At 35.9% G+C, this 19,043-nt stretch overlaps 1 protein-coding gene and 2 long non-coding RNA genes across 3 annotated transcripts; 1 reads left to right on the plus strand and 2 right to left on the minus strand.

The window, feature by feature from the left end:
- The first annotated feature begins 1,318 nt into the window (after positions 1–1,318).
- On the plus strand, positions 1,319–10,753 carry LOC120334507 (peptidase inhibitor R3HDML-like). The gene is made up of 9 exons (XM_039402015.2): positions 1,319–1,751; positions 4,429–4,549; positions 5,766–5,864; positions 6,050–6,208; positions 7,301–7,419; positions 7,856–7,947; positions 8,774–8,818; positions 9,161–9,290; positions 10,422–10,753. Exons 1-9 carry the CDS (start codon positions 1,471–1,473, stop codon positions 10,510–10,512), a joined length of 1,137 nt encoding a protein of 378 aa, XP_039257949.2. The 5' UTR covers positions 1,319–1,470; the 3' UTR covers positions 10,513–10,753.
- A 1,637-nt stretch (positions 10,754–12,390) lies between these two features.
- LOC120334295 (uncharacterized) lies at positions 12,391–14,160 on the minus strand. Its single transcript, XR_005568452.2, has 4 exons — positions 14,021–14,160; positions 13,679–13,759; positions 13,094–13,183; positions 12,391–12,568 (listed from the first exon to the last, which is right to left on the minus strand). It is a non-coding gene; the product is annotated as an uncharacterized LOC120334295 (long non-coding RNA).
- Positions 14,161–14,961: 801 nt separating this feature from the next.
- On the minus strand, positions 14,962–16,305 carry LOC120334317 (uncharacterized). Its single transcript, XR_005568457.2, has 4 exons — positions 16,183–16,305; positions 15,717–15,784; positions 15,507–15,596; positions 14,962–15,096 (listed from the first exon to the last, which is right to left on the minus strand). It is a non-coding gene; the product is annotated as an uncharacterized LOC120334317 (long non-coding RNA).
- Between the last annotated feature and the right edge of the window lie 2,738 nt (positions 16,306–19,043).

Here is a 19,043-nt window from a genome sequence, read left to right on the forward strand (position 1 = left end):
GCGTGTTCGATACGACTGCTGCGGCGGTCTCCAGTTATCTTCACAAATTGACGCTCAGCGAGGGACTTGAAGGCCAAATTTATATATATAATAGTTCCATGCCATTCGCCTACAATATCCCAATTTGATTTGCAGTCTTTTATCAATTTTATCACAATATAACATTATTTGATTGAATAACTTTACTGCTCAATTAATAATGTTTTTTACAATATTCATCTAATATAACTTATAACCTAGACTTTCTCACTGGCTGATAATATTCAATTATGTATTCCACATGTTCGTGAACCACCGCCGAGTTGACAACCCCATTGCAACTGCTTTATATATATGAGTTAATTTTTTATGTGTGTCTTGGTCTTGGTTTTGATACTAATGTCCCATTACCGTATTTTATTATATTTTTGTAAATACTGTTTGAACACATTGATGCGAGAGAGATCTGGGTTGTCGACAAAAATGTGCCCTATTTTTTCACAAAGGGCATGAATAATATTTACGGAAAAACACCAAATTTTACCGAGTTAGGGACTATGTATTCAACGATTTATTTGACTTTGAATGGCGTTCGGTTAAGTCAGCCTGCGTGAACAAATGTATTGTTTTTTTGCTCATAGACAGCGCTTTGTTTTGACGACTTAGTCGAAAAAAACTTCTTGTTTTTTTCAACTTTTTGAAAAAGTGTAATTGGCTTCGTGCAGTGTAGTTATGTTTCATGAATTGACATGACCGATCTGTATCTCAATTTTATATAGAAGCAAAAACTGTGTCAGGGATGTCGCGCCACGGTGAACATAGCAGTGACAAGTGTCTTTCAAAGTGGAGCTATTACACTATTTGCTCGGCAATAGGAATGCTCTTCGCTGAATATTAATTACTGACTACTTGAGTGCCGTTAATTAAAATAGCTCCGCTATTGAAGTCAAAGCTAAATTTTGCCGAGAGGTACTCAAGTGGTGTCTGTCGTGGCATTGAAAATCCAAAAACATAGATTTTAGTTGTATTTCGTGGCCTTAAAATATCGATTATGCGAACTAGTATTTGTGTCATGCCACTCGCCTTGCTGTACAACAAGGGCTATCGACACGCCCTCAACGGAAGAAAAAATCGTCCTTCAAATGAAAATGTAAAGCATACGGTATCTATTGTTTTATAAGAGCTTATAATTCTTAATTACTTTACTATTAGCAAGCACGGCGCACATATAAAGCACGGTTTTTATACGAGATTCATCCATATTCCGTAGTTGACAAAAAATCTAATAAAATCAAAACTTCATCCCAACATAAAACCGCACCACTAGCGCGATCGATTTTTATTTTGGTGACGGCATCAGGGAAACCGATTGCCAAAATGAATATACATCTCAAAGCTTGTCAAGTGTCATGGAGACAAGATAATCCGACGTTTAACTAAACTTAGTAGTTAGGACGAATCCACATCAATGCTTAAGACTTTGGACTCAAAATGGCGATTGCAGTCAAGAACACTAGCCCAACACAAGTGAGAAGCAGTGGAGGCGTGAGATACTTACAGCCAAAAATGGGAGTTTATACTTGTATGTTCAAGTTCATGTGTCTACAATGGGTTTTTGTGATGTTTTGTGGACACCACGTATCTTCTTCGTGCCCAGATGCTTTTCTCTCAAGTTCAAATATGTTTGCCCTTAAACGTCCAGATAGATTTAAATGGGAATCGAAGAACGCTACCACGCTTCCACCAAACAATGTAAATGTAGCACGGTCAAGGTAAGACATTTCTTATTGCCTTTTTCAAACGTATATGATTCAGTTCTCCAGCATAGAACGAAAAAGCTTCCTAGAAATTTTAAATTTTACCCCAATACGGTATCATCTATACAAGTCCGATGTGCCATTTTATTTAATTATTCCTAATAACAAGTGCTCCTTCAGCAACGAAACACTAAATACTAATTGGTATATGTGCAATTTCAATTTTGCAACGATTTATTGAGCAAAACATCAACATGAGCACAATATATAAAACATGGGATACTCCCGTAGTATATGCAACAAGATATAAGAATGGACATCGGAATGTAGAATATGTATCAGGTTAGGGTTAGGCCATAATTTAAGGTACAAATACTACGGGAGTCACTTGGCTAGTCCCCGAATCCCGAATAAATGATACCCATTAATACGATTACCAATTTTGTGGGTTTCATTTATTTTGGGACATCCTATATCAGGGGTCGGCAACCTTTTGAACTCAGCGTGCCATTTTATGAATAATGAGCACCTTCGCGTGCCAAACGTTTATGTTTTGGTTTGCATAGTCAACTACCTGATTTGAATAGTAAACGGATGAAATACAAATTTATTTCATAAGATAACGTGCATGGAAATTAGCTACATTCGACCTGTCTTTGCACGACTTAAGACATAGGTATGATTCGTATGAAGGTCAATCACGATTAGTTTTGTAGCCAGAAACAATGTGAACGCGACAATACTAAAAAGGATGAAATTTATTCCATCATCTTGATTAGGGCTACATGTAGCTCACGCTGAAATGATAAAAATTTCGACTTCCGCGAGGTACCCAGCCAGCCAAGCGCGCAGCTAGGATTTTCAAAAGGGGGGTTCAAAATCGGAAATTTTCATTTCATTCTGAAACAGTCGCCGCGATTACGCGCTCATAAAAAGAGCCGACTTTTAGGTATACCATGAAATATTCAATTCATGACAGCTACGAGAATCTATAAAATTTTCTCCTATATTGATATAATTATGTCCAACGTAACTCACGGTTCCGTCTTCTTGTGTCAAAATATAAACACTACTTGTCTAAAATACCGCTCAATCTGTTGCGTATAAAAATATGAGATAGACATGCGTGATTGTATTTAGTGTGGATACTTTTTTGTGACCATATTTGAAATGTCTTGATTTAATATAATTTAATTGTCTTCAATTTAACCCGCGTTTGCATCGACAATTTAGATCCGTATTGTTGCCATTTTGCGAATTCGACAAATCTGAGATGTACTTGCAACAATGACTCCGCTCTATCGCAATGCTGCCACTCGGCTTATTTTTAATTAAAATGAAACCGTTAGAAAAATTCCTAAATAAAATTTATTTCAGTACAATAAAAATTGATTGAATATACTAATTACTTATCTTATATATCACCACGACTCGGGAAAAAGTCGCGTTTCTAACCTTATAATATGAATCGTATTCGTATAACATTAACACGAACATTTCCGACGGCAAGTAAAATAGAAAAATCCGCGCACAATTAACTGTGTTTCGATTCTAGTGACGTTATGATTCTCAACGCCGCTCAAACTTACTGTATGTGTGCTATAGGCAATTTTGTAATTTCCGAAATTTTGTAATTTCCAATGCCTAAAGAAGCGTTTTTGAGCTGTCGCGGGTCAACTACAACAAATTGTTTACGCCGCCGATTATTGTATCATATAACTATCAATAAATTCTGGGCGAGTAGAAAAATAAAGTAATTATTATCGTTGTCGTTAAATAATTTTTTTGAATCAGGGAGAATAAACACCAACTTAAAAGTGTTTACAGCCTAACACGTCACGCTGACAAACACAATCGCGATTTTAGCAAAAAGCTGTACGAAAAGTTGCCCAAAAGTATAAATTGATAAAATAATATTCAATATTTCACGATTTTTAAAGGGCAAAAAGTAACCCAACAGTAGTATGAAAAGTCGCAAGTAGTTGAACGAGTAGTTTTAAGTAGAGAAGCGTGTCCGAAAATAGATAAATCTGGCACCGTACAGAACTTCTCGTACAGATTTCGACCTCTCGTCGATTGCAGTTAAATATTGCATGTTTTTCAATGAATTTGTCGAATTCTTAATTTTTGTTCAAATGTAGAATGTTTATCGAACTACTAAAATAAATATCTGATTCTGCCTCAAATCACTTGGCGTGCCATGAGAAATCTTCTCGCGTGCCAGGGGTTGCCGACCCCTGTCCTATATATAATTATATAACCTAATGTTGCCACGATTGCTTGCCAAGAATAATATTAAATAATAGTAATAAGTCGATCTTCTGAATTTTAATTAGACAGCAGTACCTTGAGTGCCGCTGCTAGATAACCAGCTTTGGTTTCCTTCTCCCAGGAACAATATTTTTTTTTTTGCATTGTATATATCTGTTTATTATTTTGCTGGTTGGAAATAATAAACTTGACTATCTATGACTAAATTCCACACGTTTAAGGAAGAGTCTATTTGGGAATTGTTTTTTTTTTTTGCAGCAAAGACAATTCTTCAAGATTGAACCTAAGTTTAGACGCACTTCGCGAATAGAATTGTTATACGGCATTTCATTAGAGGTTCCTTAAATAGCCAAGGACCTCATCTTTAACCATTTTTGTTAGTAATTCACGATATTTATCTGATGAAAAATACTGCGTTTAGACGAAAAAGATCTTTACCGAATTTGGAAGACTCAAAATTGGCAGTTGATGCACACAATGGTCACAGAGCTACAATCGGCGACGAAGGAGAGGAGCCCATACCATCGAATATGTTGTACATGGTAAATAGGATTGAAATTAGTATTTATAGACAGATGCTTTTAGTACTTATAAATGATGCAGTATGCAAATTGTAAAATAAAAATAAAAACAAAGAGAAATCCGCATATATATAAGAAAACCGTTATACTGTCGACCAGTAGTGATTAGAAAAGGTTATCCTTGTTCTAGCAAAAAAAACTCCATAATACAAACTCCATTTTCCATAATACCTATCAGACACTTAGCAAGTTTGATAGCTAGTTTGAGAATAACTAATACAGTGTTTCCCATAGTATTGGTCGCGTGTTTTTTCAACAAAAGTAATTGTTTTGCACGGGTAGTTTAATTTTCCACCATAAAGTGACTATGACGTTCAGTATTCGAAAATATCCTTCGATAGCCAGATTCTACAAACATCATTATTTAAAAAACTTGGGTCGCTCGATAGAAAAGGTCAGAATTGAATTGTATACATAGACATGCGATCATGATATTCGGTTTGTAGTTCGATAATACTATATTATTATGCCACTATATACTACTGTTATACTGTATAATTTAAAGTCATGACGTCCACAGCACTAACTTTGAACGCAAATTTTGGATTGATGTTTTTTGAACATAATTTAAAAAGTTTTTAGGGCTATGCTTGCTTCGTTGATTTCTTGTTGAATTCCCAAATATATAGATTTTGTTATAGCTTCAATTTTAACGGGTTTGCAATGGTCATTAAATCATATTTAAAAAAAAAGAGGGAAATTACTTTTGATTTACCCGAGCCAATTTGCGCTATATATATAAGAATAATTATGAATATGTTCGGAATTACATATTTGTCCTGGGGTAAGAAAAGCCGATAAAACGACTTAATTATATGGCGGCCGACGGACTCGCGTCCAATTACCAGTCCATGTCGGATGTGGGATGAGTTAGCCAGTTAATTGTTTCAGAAGCATGGACTTAGTGGTGGAGAAAAGCCCAACCGACCAGCGGTTACGTGAACCACCCTACCGCGGCGAGGAGTCCAGCAATCCTCAATTCGCACATAATTATCCCCACGGGATTCGTACCCACGCAGGGTGATCAGAGGTGCGGTGGCTAGCGTATTCTCAACGCTTAGCACGATACATGCACCATGCCGACGAGTCACTATTGGGATTACAAGATGTTACGTCATCCATTTTCCAATTTTATAATCTTGCAATATCGAATATGTAACAAATCTTCATTTTTCAGACTTGGGATCCAACTCTTGCTATTACAGCGATGATTTATGCCAGAAAATGTATATTCGAACATAGCGTTGAATCTGAAAGATCGACGTCTCATTTTCCAGTAAGTAGCCTATAGAACAGGGGTGTGCAAGGTTCTTGGACGACGGACCAAACATTCTGCCCATCTGGACTGGCGGTCCTTGCAAGTGTGTCGTGATAAATTTAAAATGAACAACATTTACAGTGTTACAAAAGACTCGTGCCAAAACTAAATCAGTATCAAATATATTACGATTTTATTTGTAGGGGTGGAATGGAGAAAACTTGTGGGCAGGGAAAGGAAAGTTTGCTGGACCTTATTTCAATCCTGCTTATGGAATTAACTCGTGGTTTATGGAATATAAGGACTGGGATTTTGACACCCTTTTCTGTGAACCTGGGAAGTTATGCGGACACTACACACAGGTTCCTTAATATTAATGTTGTTTTGAACTGTAAAGTGTTGTAAGTTTATTTCGACTCAATAATCCGCATAACAGGCAACAAATTGATTGATAAAAACAAATAAATAAAAACTGATTTAAGAAATTAAAACCTCAGATAAGGTTTAAAACGTACAGAATATAAATGAAAATTTGCCAAGAAGAAGTACGTGTTTACTCACCTAAATTATGACATTAGTTTACACACATTCAAGTCACAATGTAATTGCTTCACTTGCTTGTAATGTTTGATCGGATTATTACGGTAATATAATAGATTAGCTAGATACATTTTTTGCTGAGAGAGATTTATTGTTTCGTCAAACAGAAAACGAGAATATCGGTCAGAGACTAAAGACTTATCGATCGAAAGTTAGGGGATCCCAAAACAGCGCTCTTACTCCATAGTAACACCTTGCGTCCCATCACTAATTAATTAATAACTCGCTAATTATACGACATAATTTGCCCAAAATCAATAGGCTTCTGGTCCGAGATAAGATGAATGCACATGCAAAATCTGGAGCAGATTCGCTTTCGTGAGATATCGCGTGCATCCAGCAGACATACAGACAGACAAATACCTATCAACATACTTACCGATTAAAATCGATAAGTAATTAACGATTAAATCGATAAGTAACAAGCATTGCAACAATAAAAAATATACAAAACATACAAAGATATTCGGTATGGTTCCAGGGAAATTCGGCGTAAGAAATCTCGTCGCATGAAAAATCGCCGCAAGAGCACTTTGATGTAAAACAATTATTTGTGTTAAAAACAGTTGGGTTTTTGAAGTACCTTTTTCTAAAAATTAACGTTGTTCAAGAGTATACCTTAACCCTATAAACCTAACTGTTTTTATCACAAATACTTGTTTTACAGCAAAATGCTCTTGCGTCGATTTTTCGTGCGGCGAATTTTCCAATGCGGCGAATTTTCCGGACACGATTCGGTATAAACTTGGGGGAGCGATACAACCATACGATCATCAGAGTTAGCTCCTTCATGTTGTTACTATATTATGTACTAAAGTTGAGCATCTAAACTCGAAGTTGCATCTACATTACAGATTGTGTGGGCAGAGACCTACAAAGTTGGATGTGCGTGGTTGAATTGCAGTACATTTGACACGGCGATGGGTGAAATATGGCAGGATACGGCCTACATGGTTTGTCATTACGCTCCTGGGTGAGTACACTGTTTTTAACCCATTGCTAGCTCCAGGATTCTTTAGAAATAGCAGTTTTTTCCAATTGCTATTTGGTTAATTAATCACTCATGAGTAATACTCATACGGTCCTGTCACTTTGAATATGAGGCGTTAGTTGCGAGAAGGTCGCCTAAGTCGATAACATGATCGAATCGAAAGATTTCGTCAAATATTATACCAAACATTACTCAATTCATGATGAAATTAAATTCATGATGAATAAGCATTTTAGTTATCGCTTTGCTTCGACTATCGGACTGAATTCCGCGTTCGCTTTTGTTGCTTTATAGTGGTCAAGCAAAGTCGGGAAGACTGCGGCGCTGGTAGTCTATATGGAATATTGCATAACCATCCTGCTTTGTTTAGCATTCGTGTCCATATATTTGAGCATTACTATCTTGTTTATATTTACAGAGGTAACACAGAAGGGGAAAAACTTTATAAAGTTGGGCCAAGGTGTTCCGAGTGTCCAGTTAATGACACGTGTCCGGATGGAAGGCTCTGCAGTAAGATTTGTAATCACTTTATCTGTTTTATAAATATTCGGCTACAATACATTTTAATGTGAATACACTGAGATTCGAATATATATATATAAATATTTATTCTTTTTAGTGCTTTGCTATGTTTCAAAGCGTGTCTGGAAAATTCGCCGCAGAAAATTTCGCCGCATAGGAAAAATCACAAGAGCATTTTGCTGTAGAACAAGTATTTGTGAATAAAACAGTTAGGTTTATAGGGTTAGGATATGCTCTTAAATAACGAATCTTTTTAAAATAAGACGATTTTTCAAACGACAATTTTTCCTATGCGGCAAAATTTGCTACGGCGAGATTTTCTGCGGCGAATTTTCTTACAACCGTTTCAAAGGTGCTATGTTAAATTCAGCCAAATCCTATTTCAGAGTGTTTAAAACGCATTATTGAAACCACATAATATTATATATATATTATACTCCGCGTAAAGCTTGTCCAAATTTCTGATTTGAAAAAACGCTACACCCAGCTTGTCATTTAAAATACTGTTTGGCGCAACTAATGTATAGCCAACATATTCATATTTAATCAAAAACGAACGAGTATACAATTTCGTAATTCTGAATTTTGTTGCAAAAAGAACAATAATTTTTTACACATCTCTATATGAAGGACTGGTTAAAAAAAGTTAAAGACAATGACATTGAATTGTCGGTGCGCCCGAAGTATTCATACCAAGATGGCGCACAACCTGAACATACTATTGGTAGGCTACCGGGTTAGGGTTGTTCAGGCTGTGCGTCATCTTGGTACGACTACTTCCGAAGCGCCTAATCGTCGACTCTGTATATTTCAGGAAATCCTATCCGGGATGAGATTCTGCCGGCGCCATCCGATGGAGGTTTGTATATCCAAATTCGTTCTATATTTTATATAACGGTAAATGGCAAGAATTTGTATATTTTAGGTTTTATTTCGAAAAAAATTAATTGAATTCGATGACCTCAATGGTTAAATAAAAATTATTTCTGAATTGCTATAACAACCGCTTTTTCAAATGTAAATTGATGATTGTCAAACGATATTTTGTGCAACAGACTTTGACGATCCCCAGATATATAGGTTGGAGTAATTTGATTTTTGACACAAGAAGTGTGATAATACGCCGATTTTTTTAAATTTTATAACGAAGTGCCATTTTCGTCGTTACCTTTTTCTCAAAGCATTGTTTTGTATTTGCTAGGCCATATTTTCTCACTTCTGCTTGCTGTACTGGTGATTGTACTGCTAGTTGGAGCTGGAGGGTACTATGCGTACACACACAAGAAAGATTTCCTTGCGACGTGGAGAAAAAGGCGGAAAATTGGGCATAAGTATGAATTAGCAGTCGTGTTAGTGACCTAGAGCCTTCAAAGCGTTTTCTAATAGTCTATGTTTATGTAACCGACTAATCTTAACTTAATTTTGTTTAAAAAAAAGTAACATATAATACCAAAACATCGCACTAGGCCCTTAAGATACAATATTATGCTGTCCTTTTGCGTATATCTAACATCAGATATAAATACTGTTGATATGACTCAGGGGTGGCCAACCTGCTTTCGACCGCGATCGACTAAAATCTTCAAAATAGCTCGCGATTGACTGATCGGTGATAACTAGGTCATGAACAAAAATGTATCAATACTGAATACGCAGATAACCTCACACACGCATACAAAAATTCCACCGCTGCCAATAAGCTCGGCTCTGCGGGCGCATTCTCAATGAAATTGCCACAAAAATTAGCTTTTTATATACTTTATTCAATTTGTTAGTTTGATTATATAATTGTAAAAACTTTTTCATCCCTAACAAAAAAATGGCTGGACGCCGATGCAGAACTACGTTTTCAGAAACTTCTTTGATGCCTCGTTTGCATCTTATATTGGAAAGGAAACAGCAGCTAAATTCAAACATAGCTCTGCATCGGCGTCAAAACATTTCTTTGCTTCGTTTTGATAAAAACTAAGGGTGATGATAATTTGAATTGCAATGAATTGAAATGAAGTTAAAATAGAGTTTATGTCGGTTACTCAGTGTTAAAACAGGTCAGGATCACACACACGTCTACCACTGAGCTACTAGGCTGATGTCACTGCTACCGTCGTGAATAAAATTTATCACACTACTCTTGGAGTGAGACAATAACTTTCGCACAGCCCAGAAATTGTTGGAGGATCGTTTGCCAGTCAAGACACACGATATTCTGCAAGTTCATTTCTAAAACTTGGCAGTAGGGAAACTTGCATTTGTTACGTGATAATATGCTCTATCGGGTTTGTCCATACCCAATTACTGCATGTTTATATCGTATTTTGCTTGTAGACGTGGAGATCGACCGGTCGATCGCGATCGACGTGTTAGCCACCCCTGATATATACTGGCCGATTAAACGGGGCGGTAGAGATGCGATGCCCAAAAAGCGCGGATCGTCACTACATAACACACATATTCTTTTACAGGCCAGAAAACAAATCACCGCCGCCGCCACCAGCTCCGGTTGAAAATCCGGATTCTAACGGAAACTGCACTGCGTTGCCTGGTATGCCGTAGCAAACCAAACATGAAGTATAAGTATTTGAACTCTTTACTTGGCTACATAAACGGCGATGAAAACTTGTAAAATAACAAGTGAACCAACTTTCAAAGAACGTTTATGATATATTTTTCAGTATTATTTTATCTCGCTTCGCTTTTGTATGAAATTAAGTTCCATCTACTGCCTATGCGTTAGTTAAACAATGTGTATGAAATTTATTAAATGTACCATATTGAATAAATATTTTCAACTCCACAGCACAGGACTGTAAACAATTGTAATATATACAGGAAGTTTGATCAGTATAGGTCAGCTACACAAGATGTGTACCGCGATGTGATATAGTAACCATGAGTTAGAATATTCCGCTAGAATTAACTTCTATTCTATGATGTGACTCTGAAGGCAACCGTGTCTGAAAAAGCACTTCAATTTAAACGCATAGGGACCAAGTTTAAAGTTGGGTGTAATGTTACGTTGTGCTATTTTGCCGCTTAATTAAACAGGTCTAACAAACACGGGCGATATTTGATACAAGTCTCTTTAGGTAATGCTTAGTTTTTAGCACATTCACGCACGCAACTATAAAATCCGCCCACCCTCTCGGCAACAATGCGGGACAACGTCTATCAAATTTCACAACTGCGAAGGTGGCGTACTTAGGTATGTCTGTGTCCGTCGTATATTATCAACCAGAGGAAGAACATTCTCGCACATGTGATCATATTGCGATGCTTATTTGAGAGAGAAAAAAATTCAAAACAAAACAGATGATAACTGTTACGAACATATATTTTGATTGGATTCTAAGTTCAGTTTTAGCCTCAGCAAGTTTATTTTATTCAATTGGGCTGGCTGTTCAGCCCTTCACTACATTTTAAATGTAATAAACTTTTACATAAATAAATCTACGTGCGTCCAAGTATATACCAATAAATTGAATGAACGGATTTTCTACAATATTTTGAAATGATCTATTATTCTATTTCATTGGTCCGCAACGTTAGGGATCGGCAAACATTGATCTGTTGTAAATCCCTACATGGGCTTATAATCTGTGTCTTCTTTTAATAAAATCATTTAGTTTTCTCTCGTTCATACAAACCTTGTGACGCAATAAATAATTCCGTGAGTCACTATTATTCACACATCTAGATTCTATTTGGGGGGAGAACCGAAACAGAGAAAATTGTGGCGTAATAATGATAGGTTTGAAATCAGGTAAAATTTCACACTTATGAACAATATGGAAGATTCATTGGCAAATATGGAGTGATCTATAGGTATTTAGTTTATTCTCATTGGTTTCTATACTATGTTCAAGACAAGTACAAATTGCCAATCGAGTTATTAAATATCAAACAGTCGCTGACAACACACGACGTTGAATTTGTGGATTTCATAAAACGCATAACGTTAAAGATGATATTAGTTTATTTAACGTAAAACCACAACAGATAAATATTTTGTGGAGGCGTGTCAGTAAACTGAGATAAACGTTTCGATTGTTTTGATCAACGACTTTGTATTATTTAAAATAGAGAAGACGGCAACCGTGCGCTCGCTTGGTTACGAAACTCTATATTCTGTGCTTGTTTTGCTTTGATGGCGGTACGATGTCAATGGAAAACTACTTGACTTGTTTTTATTTGACTAACAGTACCGATAACGTTGACTAACGGTAAATATAAATAAATAAAGAATAAATAAATAAAAGCAAGCCAAGTAGTTTTCCACTGACATCGTACCACCATCAAAGCAAAACAAGCACAGAATATAGAGTTTTGTAACCAAGCGATACCGATAACGTTGACTAACGATACCGTCGAAATCCCACTAAATACTCTGAACCTTCCTGGCATATGCCCTACTGTAGTTTCTTCAACATTGAATACAGTTTACTATTGTCTGAGTTTTATTCAATTTATCCAAATGACAGTGAAATCAAAATTTAGTTACCAAAATATACAGACAAAAGCAATCAGAATGAAAACGAAATTAAAGAGTTTTCTCATTCTTCCAAAACGTAATCATCCTTTTTCAGTAGAAAACTACTTCTTTCCCTGGTAACTGAAGCAAAAATGAAAATTTATGAAATAACCCCAAGACGGAAAAAAACACTGTGTTCACATTATCTTTATTGGACTCAACAAAAGTCGTGTTGTCAAAATAAGAACTACAAGGGTATTCCTTCATCCCCCTTGATTTATAGTTAATGCTCCTTGGTATATTACAACGAAAAGATTATACCTTTTTAACAAAATTATACCAACTTTGTTTACATTAAATATTTATCCATAATAAACAAAGTCATAAGAAATGAAACCATTTCATTTGCCCCAAGTCAATCCCGATGGCCACAACCACGTTTTGTCCAGGTTATGTAGCAAAAGAAAAAGTCAGTGGGTGGTAGAATAAACACGGATATATTTTTAGCGCAGCTGTCAAGTGCCGCAAGTTGTATATATACACCAAATTATATACTTATTCGCTTGAGAACAGTGGAATAAAATCACGTCGAGACGTGTAGAACGCTACAAAAACCAACCACTCGACAAACAGTTTATGATATGGTTTACATTTTTATTCTAATACCTATCGTTATTCGGGTTTAACTGATTTGAATGGTTATCCAAGTCAGCTTTATCCCCAGTTCCAGTGTACCCAGACTCATGCCCTTGATACCTGAAAAAAATTAAGGTAAAGTACTTTAGCTATATCTGGACTCGATAGGGTGGGATCAGTGATCGAGACCCCCGTATAGAGGGTACCCCCCCCCCCCCCCCCCCCACTAAAATTTTGAACGCCCCCCTTATTTTCAAGTGTGGCACAATACTTTAATTCTTATCGTAAATAAAAATGTTTGAATATTTAAAAAGTGGCTCATATTCCGTTGAAAATGCTCAGTCAAATACATAACACATTTTAATAAGTAACAAATAGTTTTATCACTAATAACAAAATATCAACCACCTTCTAAATTTGAAAACACCCCCTTAAAATGAGAAGCTGGGAAACAAACTGGGTAGGATGAAATGTTGTCGAGCGATTTTGAATGTGAAAAAAAGGTGACGCATTTGAGTACGTTTGCTGAGTTTCCATGTGCAGCCATGGCCTCCTCAAGTTTTACACTGGAGAGCTTGATTTAAGATGAATAATGAAATTTGTAATTAATCTTACTCTGCGTTGTTTGGGTTGCACTGATCCGCATGATTGTCATTGTCGGCTTGTTGTTGTGGATCCATTTTCTATTTTTTTTTTCTGAAATAAATATTTGCATAAATACATAATTTTGTAGATGCTCCACGATATTCAATACAACGGCGCAGTATACATTTCAAGAATTTTAAACTACAAAAGACCTTCAGCGCAGAAAACAGCAGAGTTACCTCGTAACGGTTGTCATAACTTTTACTGCGATATATACAGTACTATAACAATTATCCGCTACAAATTACGCCATAAATCTTTCAAATATCAGACCAATTTAATAATTAAACATTGAAAATACATCGCTCTTACCGATAATTAACAGTGAATCTTTTTCTTGAGCGTGTGAAGCAGCTTCCTTATTCGACAGTGTAGTTCTCGAAGTGGGACGCAATATGCACGCGGCCAAGGTTTATAGAATCGAAAACGAAATTTTCTCTTCAGGGAAATAACCGCAACAGATACAATGCTCACAAAACAAGAGGTAATGCCAAGAGAAAAGGGAAATAGTAAGTATAACGCGATTTTCGCTACGACAATGCTACAACCACAGACTGCACAGATATATGTATATGTCTAGTTCAGTGGCCACAGCCAACTCAGAAACATAAATCTGTTCATCAATGTTCCCTCATTTAAAAAAATAAAATCCATACGATCACGAAATCATCACGATCTAAGCAGCTTGTACTTGTCCATATATCAATGCGAATCAGTACCGTATTAGAGATGTAAGTTTGACGTCTTGTCTGTCACTTCCCAATTTTCAATATTTGTAATTAGGAGGGCCAGTGTCTTTCTCACCACTATTCCAACCTCGTTAAAAATTGTTTGTAATATTTAGATTTCAGTGTTCTTATTTTTAGCTTTCCATTCCTAATTGGCTCAGTAGGAATCCATTGTATAACGCCACCCCCTGATAAAAATATGGAATATGGGACCTCCTGAGGGATGCGCACCAAGATGGCGCACAACCTGAACTCAGGTTGTGTACAAGGTTAGGGTTCAGGTTGTGCGACATCTTGGTGCGCATACTTTAGGAATATTGGAATATGTTTTCTAGGCATCCGTAGATTTCAATTTGTTACATTGAAATCATCTAAGTCACATTATTCATATTTTCCCTTTTGAATAGAAACGCCGCGGGCGATAAAATCAATTTTAGCTGTATGAATATATGTATAGAAGATTGATTGATATAACAATGAAATCTGATATCCTGTGCCCATAAAGAAGTAAACACAAATATATAAACAATTTTACTCAATTGTATTCTCAAAAATTGATCATTTTATAAGCTGATAATTATTATAAAAATCAAATTAATGTTTCTTCAATTTCCATTCATTCATCTTTTGTTACAAGTTCACTTCTTTCCTTGCGGGTATCTGTAAAAAAATGACAATATGCTGAGTGAAATAAGTAGCAATGATGGCCAAGAATACGTAATCTGAACAGAAACAGACTGTTTCATATATATACATCTAGTCACTCTAGTGTGAAGAGCCAGTTTCACGGCTGACTCGCTATGAATTTTTCCCGATAATCAACTTTTTTGTTAATATTTGTAATATTAGCAAAAATAGCAATGATTTAACTGCATGCGTATCGGCCATTTTGTCTGATAAATCAAATTTTCAGTTTTCAGTCTATCGAAGTCAGTACCAAACTACAGTCAAACACGGAATAAGGTTGTTGAGACGATCATACAATCACGAATTCACAATATTAATAACTCGAAGGCAAATAAAATTTGGACGCTGACATATGATGGCATGAATAAATATGTTCAGGTTACCTCGGGTTATTCGGATTCATCTGATTCGAGTGATTATTCAGGTCCGATCCTGTTTTATTTCCGCCGAATCCTGGTTCATATCCTTGGTGTCTAAAAGGAACAACATACAACAAATAATAACAGGAGCGCTGGTTGCATACTGGCCTATATTTGGTCTCTGGTCCCCAATACTCATGCATTACGGTAGATTTTTACAAATAATTTTATTACCGTGTGTTGTTCGGATTACACTGATTCGAACGATTATCGTTGTTGGCTTTTTGTTGTTGATCCATTATCTACAAAAACAAAAATATACAGAATAAATTTATAAATCTCTTAAAGTATTTCATTTACAATGCGAAAGACTCATTTACTGTTAACAAAAATACGATACTACTGCTAACATTAATGAAAGTCACGGCGATACTATCAAGCGTTAGGGATTAATAACTCCCAAAATGTTCACAATCAAAATGACTTTTTGACAATACGATGTCTTCATAAAAAGAAACAGGAATTATGAAATACAAACGAGTATTCGGATGTATTGTTGGCATTCAAAACATTCACCGGCATTTTTGTAATTAAGATGTATAATTGCTGAAATTAGATGACTGAATCACAAGGACTCGTCAGTCTGTCCATTAGAGCGATCTGCTTTTCTGAATCGGATTTTAACTTAGCCATGACCCACCTTTGTCAGTCTTCGATTTCACTCTTCGATTATAATCAGCAACTTGTCTCCCCTCAAATGTGATCAGGCAGTAAGATTCTTTGATATATACCCCCATTATACCGAGAAATTAGTTTAAATTTAGGGAGAAAACCTAAATTGAGACAATCGTTACAAACTTAATAATTAAACCCGTGGTGAAATATACCGCATTTGTGTCATCTTCGGCGAGGTGGTATCAGGTGTGCAAATACAAATAAAAATAATTACGTGCGCAATAAAATTTCATCATCTTATACCATTATGAATAAATTCGTTTTCGACATGTGCACAAATAGTTCAAACAAACCAGAATACGTCATGGAAAGTTTTGAATATTTTATGATTGTCAGAAAGTAGGATTGTAATTAAAATAACTAATTGTAGTTGAACGACAAAAATAAATGCAAGTTTCCTGATGTTAGTAGTTACCAACAATACATCCTAGGTCTTTCCGTATTCCCTACCAAGTTTGATAAAAGGCTTGTCACAACATTATCGTTTTGAAAGACAACAAAATCTTGTTTTATCATGCTTTCATTTAGTTTATTCTTATTGCCCTGAAGCTGACATGCGCAAACTACGGCCCGCGGGCCTAATCTGGCCTGTTGAGTAATTTAATCTGGCCCGCCTGACGCTGCCACAACCAAACTAAAACCAAGTTTTAATGTTTTAGCTAATAAATAGCTTAATAATTTGTTGAGATTGGGATTAAATTTAGTTTTGGCACGAGGCTTATTGTTTTCCACTTTTGATTTTGTAACACTGTAAATATTGTTCATAAAATGTATCTTTTTACGTCATAATCACATGGGCCGCCAGTTCAGATGGGCAAAATTTTTGGCCCCTGATCCAAAAACCTTGCCCACCTCTGCTCTAAAGTCTAAACGGGTGAATAAAAACAATTAGCGCATCATGATATTCAATCTCCATTTTTATTTTTATCACATCAATTTAATATATCTGAATCTATTGACAGACGAGATGAATCTATCTATTGCGGGTCAAATAATCAATTTAAACTAACATACACAAAATATCCAACATAAATATCTGCGGCCCGGCTTATTTTTCTTGCGGCTATGACTTGACCGAAAATAAACCGAGAGCCATCGTGTGACGTTGTGGCACTTTTATATCTTTTTGTAAAATTCTCAATCTTCATTACTATATGTATTATGCAGTGGAAAAATATTAAAGTCTGAAATTAAACTTGAAGTCAATCTTAAGCGCAAGGGACAAAGATATCTCAAGTTCGGTCACCTGAAGGATCGGACTGTTAAAAATAATGGAACTTGCGCATTAGCGCCAAACTTTGGCGACTCACCGAATCACTCTAAAACCAATCTACAAACGTAATCAAACGATGTTAAAAAGTCGAGCAACTCGATGGTCGGTTCCAATATTTGCGCGCTTTGTCGTCACTAAGCGGTGACGGAAACCAACAAATACTCGTTGTCAGCTCGCGAACTGAATAATATTTATACTTGTATATTCGTGATTCACGTGTCAATAAATACTCAAATCCTGAACAATACTGTTCCTTTATATAAATTATTTATTTTCATTATCAATTCAGATCTGAAATATTTCTTTGATAATATTGGCTGTTAATATTTTGTATTTTCACACATATATATACTTATATATAATTTCCCACTCCTCTCGTGTATAGTCAGAAATATAAGACCTCAAACTTTCTCGGTGAGTTCAAGTATGATCTGTAGTTTAATTTGATTGATGTGCATGTATGTCTGCGAACAACTTTTGGTATATTCACGTTGTTTCCTTTAATCGGAAGTACCTTCAACGTCTTCCGCATCGAGGGGAATCAATAAGCTTGGGAGTTTAAATGCAATTTTATTTAAATGCTCATATCTCAACGGAATGCGAGTAGGCATAAAGCAAGACAGCGAATTAGGTAATTATGAAGTACATTTACCACTGTGTATATTCAGTATAAGTTTTTTTTTATCTCGCAAACAGACTTCTACCTACTAATAACATAAAATATTATTGAGGAAAGTAGGAAAATTTGCATTGAATTACGCAGCTTCTTGAGGAGGTCGCAGGCACGGCGCAGTCGGTGAAATATATTGCTGAATCCATAAAACATACTCAAGATATAGATGCCTAAAAAATAATATTATTCCAAAAACCATTTTTGTTTTAGGTGATCTATTTTTTTTCAGAAAACATTGTAGTAATTTTGCAGAAAAATCCGTTTGGTTTCTTTGGTTCTTCCTGAAGCTTGAGAAAATTCATTGCTTTACTTTCAGTCAGCTATCTCAATGAGGTGGTATCTTCTTATTAATGACGAGAGAGCCACCAACTTTTTTTGGGTAGCATTCATTAAAGTTCGTTCGTTGCAAAATAAGAAACTCCTTACGCATCAGGGGTCGTTTGTATCGAGGTCATCCAGTTAGAACAGGGGTCACCAAACTTTTTGACCGCGGGCCAGGTATGACTCGAACTGTGTTGAAATGGGCCGGACAAATGTTTTTATCAATGCAATACAATAAATTCCCAAAAGTTGGGAAATTCATTAGAATTATTCAACAATATAAATTCTATATTTCTGAATATTAAATTCTATATCGCAGAATATACAAGATTTCCAGACAACTATTCTGAGTTTAGCTGTTAGTAAAACAATTGCTGTCATGAATATCCGCATGTAAGCAGTACAAAAGTTGACGTGACTTGTACTATTAGCGCAAAATGCACGTTCGATGTTCATTATGGCACGAGAAACGTACACAGCAACGGTTTCGACGAAAGCAAACGCCACGAATGCATCCTTTGCAGGAAACGTTAGATGTAAAGAATTTTAGCCGAATTTA

Source organism: Styela clava, chromosome 15, assembly GCF_964204865.1.
Source record: "Styela clava chromosome 15, kaStyClav1.hap1.2, whole genome shotgun sequence".
Taxonomy (NCBI): domain Eukaryota; kingdom Metazoa; phylum Chordata; class Ascidiacea; order Stolidobranchia; family Styelidae; genus Styela; species Styela clava.

What these genes read in the sequence shown, in the direction of transcription:
- LOC120334507 (XM_039402015.2), top strand. Translation starts at nt 1,471, where the DNA reads ATGGCGATTGCAGTCAAGAACACTAGCCCAACACAAGTGAGAAGCAGT. An exon ending in TCCGGATGGAAGGCTCTGCA is followed by an intron (nt 7,948 to 8,773) that starts GTAAGATTTGTA and finishes TGTATATTTCAG; the next exon opens with GAAATCCTATCCGGGATGAG. An exon ending in AGGCGGAAAATTGGGCATAA is followed by an intron (nt 9,291 to 10,421) that starts GTATGAATTAGC and finishes ATTCTTTTACAG; the next exon opens with GCCAGAAAACAAATCACCGC.